This window comes from Neopelma chrysocephalum, unplaced genomic scaffold (assembly GCF_003984885.1).
Source record: "Neopelma chrysocephalum unplaced genomic scaffold, ASM398488v2 Primary Assembly neopelma1_84097, whole genome shotgun sequence".
NCBI classification, from domain to species: domain Eukaryota; kingdom Metazoa; phylum Chordata; class Aves; order Passeriformes; family Pipridae; genus Neopelma; species Neopelma chrysocephalum.
In genome coordinates, this window is record NW_020914401.1 from 1 (window position 1) to 615 (window position 615).

General features: G+C 72.7%; 1 protein-coding gene across 1 annotated transcript; it reads left to right on the plus strand.

Annotated features, from left to right (window-relative positions):
• Positions 1-4: 4 nt before the first annotated feature.
• ECSIT (ECSIT signalling integrator) lies at positions 5-501 on the plus strand (the record flags this gene model as incomplete). The annotated part of the gene is made up of 2 exons (XM_027706930.1): positions 5-113; positions 200-501. Coding segments are annotated over 2 exons (390 nt in total), but the record flags the coding sequence as incomplete, so codon positions are not given.
• Positions 502-615: the final 114 nt, after the last annotated feature.

Sequence of the window (615 nt, forward strand, 5' to 3'; positions counted from 1 at the left end):
CCCCCCCCAGGACCCCCCCGTGGACCCCGAGCGCAGCTTCTACTTCCCCCTGGAGCTGGAGCTGGACCTGGAGCGCGGCCCCTGGGACGACGACGAGTTCGATGTGGACGAAGGTGGGTTTTTGGGGGAATGGAGGCAGGTGAGGGTGTTGTGGGGGGGTCCCCGGGGCCCCCCCTGACCCCCCCGTGCCCCCCCGCAGTGGAGGAGGGTCCGGTGTTCGCCCTGTGCATGGCGGGGGCGGGGGACGGGCAAACCCTGCGCCGCTGGATCTCGGGGCTGCAGGAGGAGAACCCGGTGCTGGGCAGCACCCCCGTCATCTTCCGCCTCTCCCAGGGGGGCTCCCCCCACCCCGGGACCCCCGAGGGGCCTCAGCCCCCCCGGCTGGGCGCGGGGACCCCCCCGGCGGCGGAGCTGGAGCCCCCGGAGGGGCAGGGAGGGGGGGGCGCGGGGGGAGACCCCCCGAAAAGCAGCGGGGAATAAATAAAGGGGTGTTGTGGCGCAGAGAGAGGGGGTGTCGTGGTTTTTGGGGGGGTCCGGGGGGGGCTTCTGTGTCCCGTGTCACCCCCTCCTCAAAATCCAGTTATCCTGAGGGGGGTTTAGGGGCCTCGGGGGGGG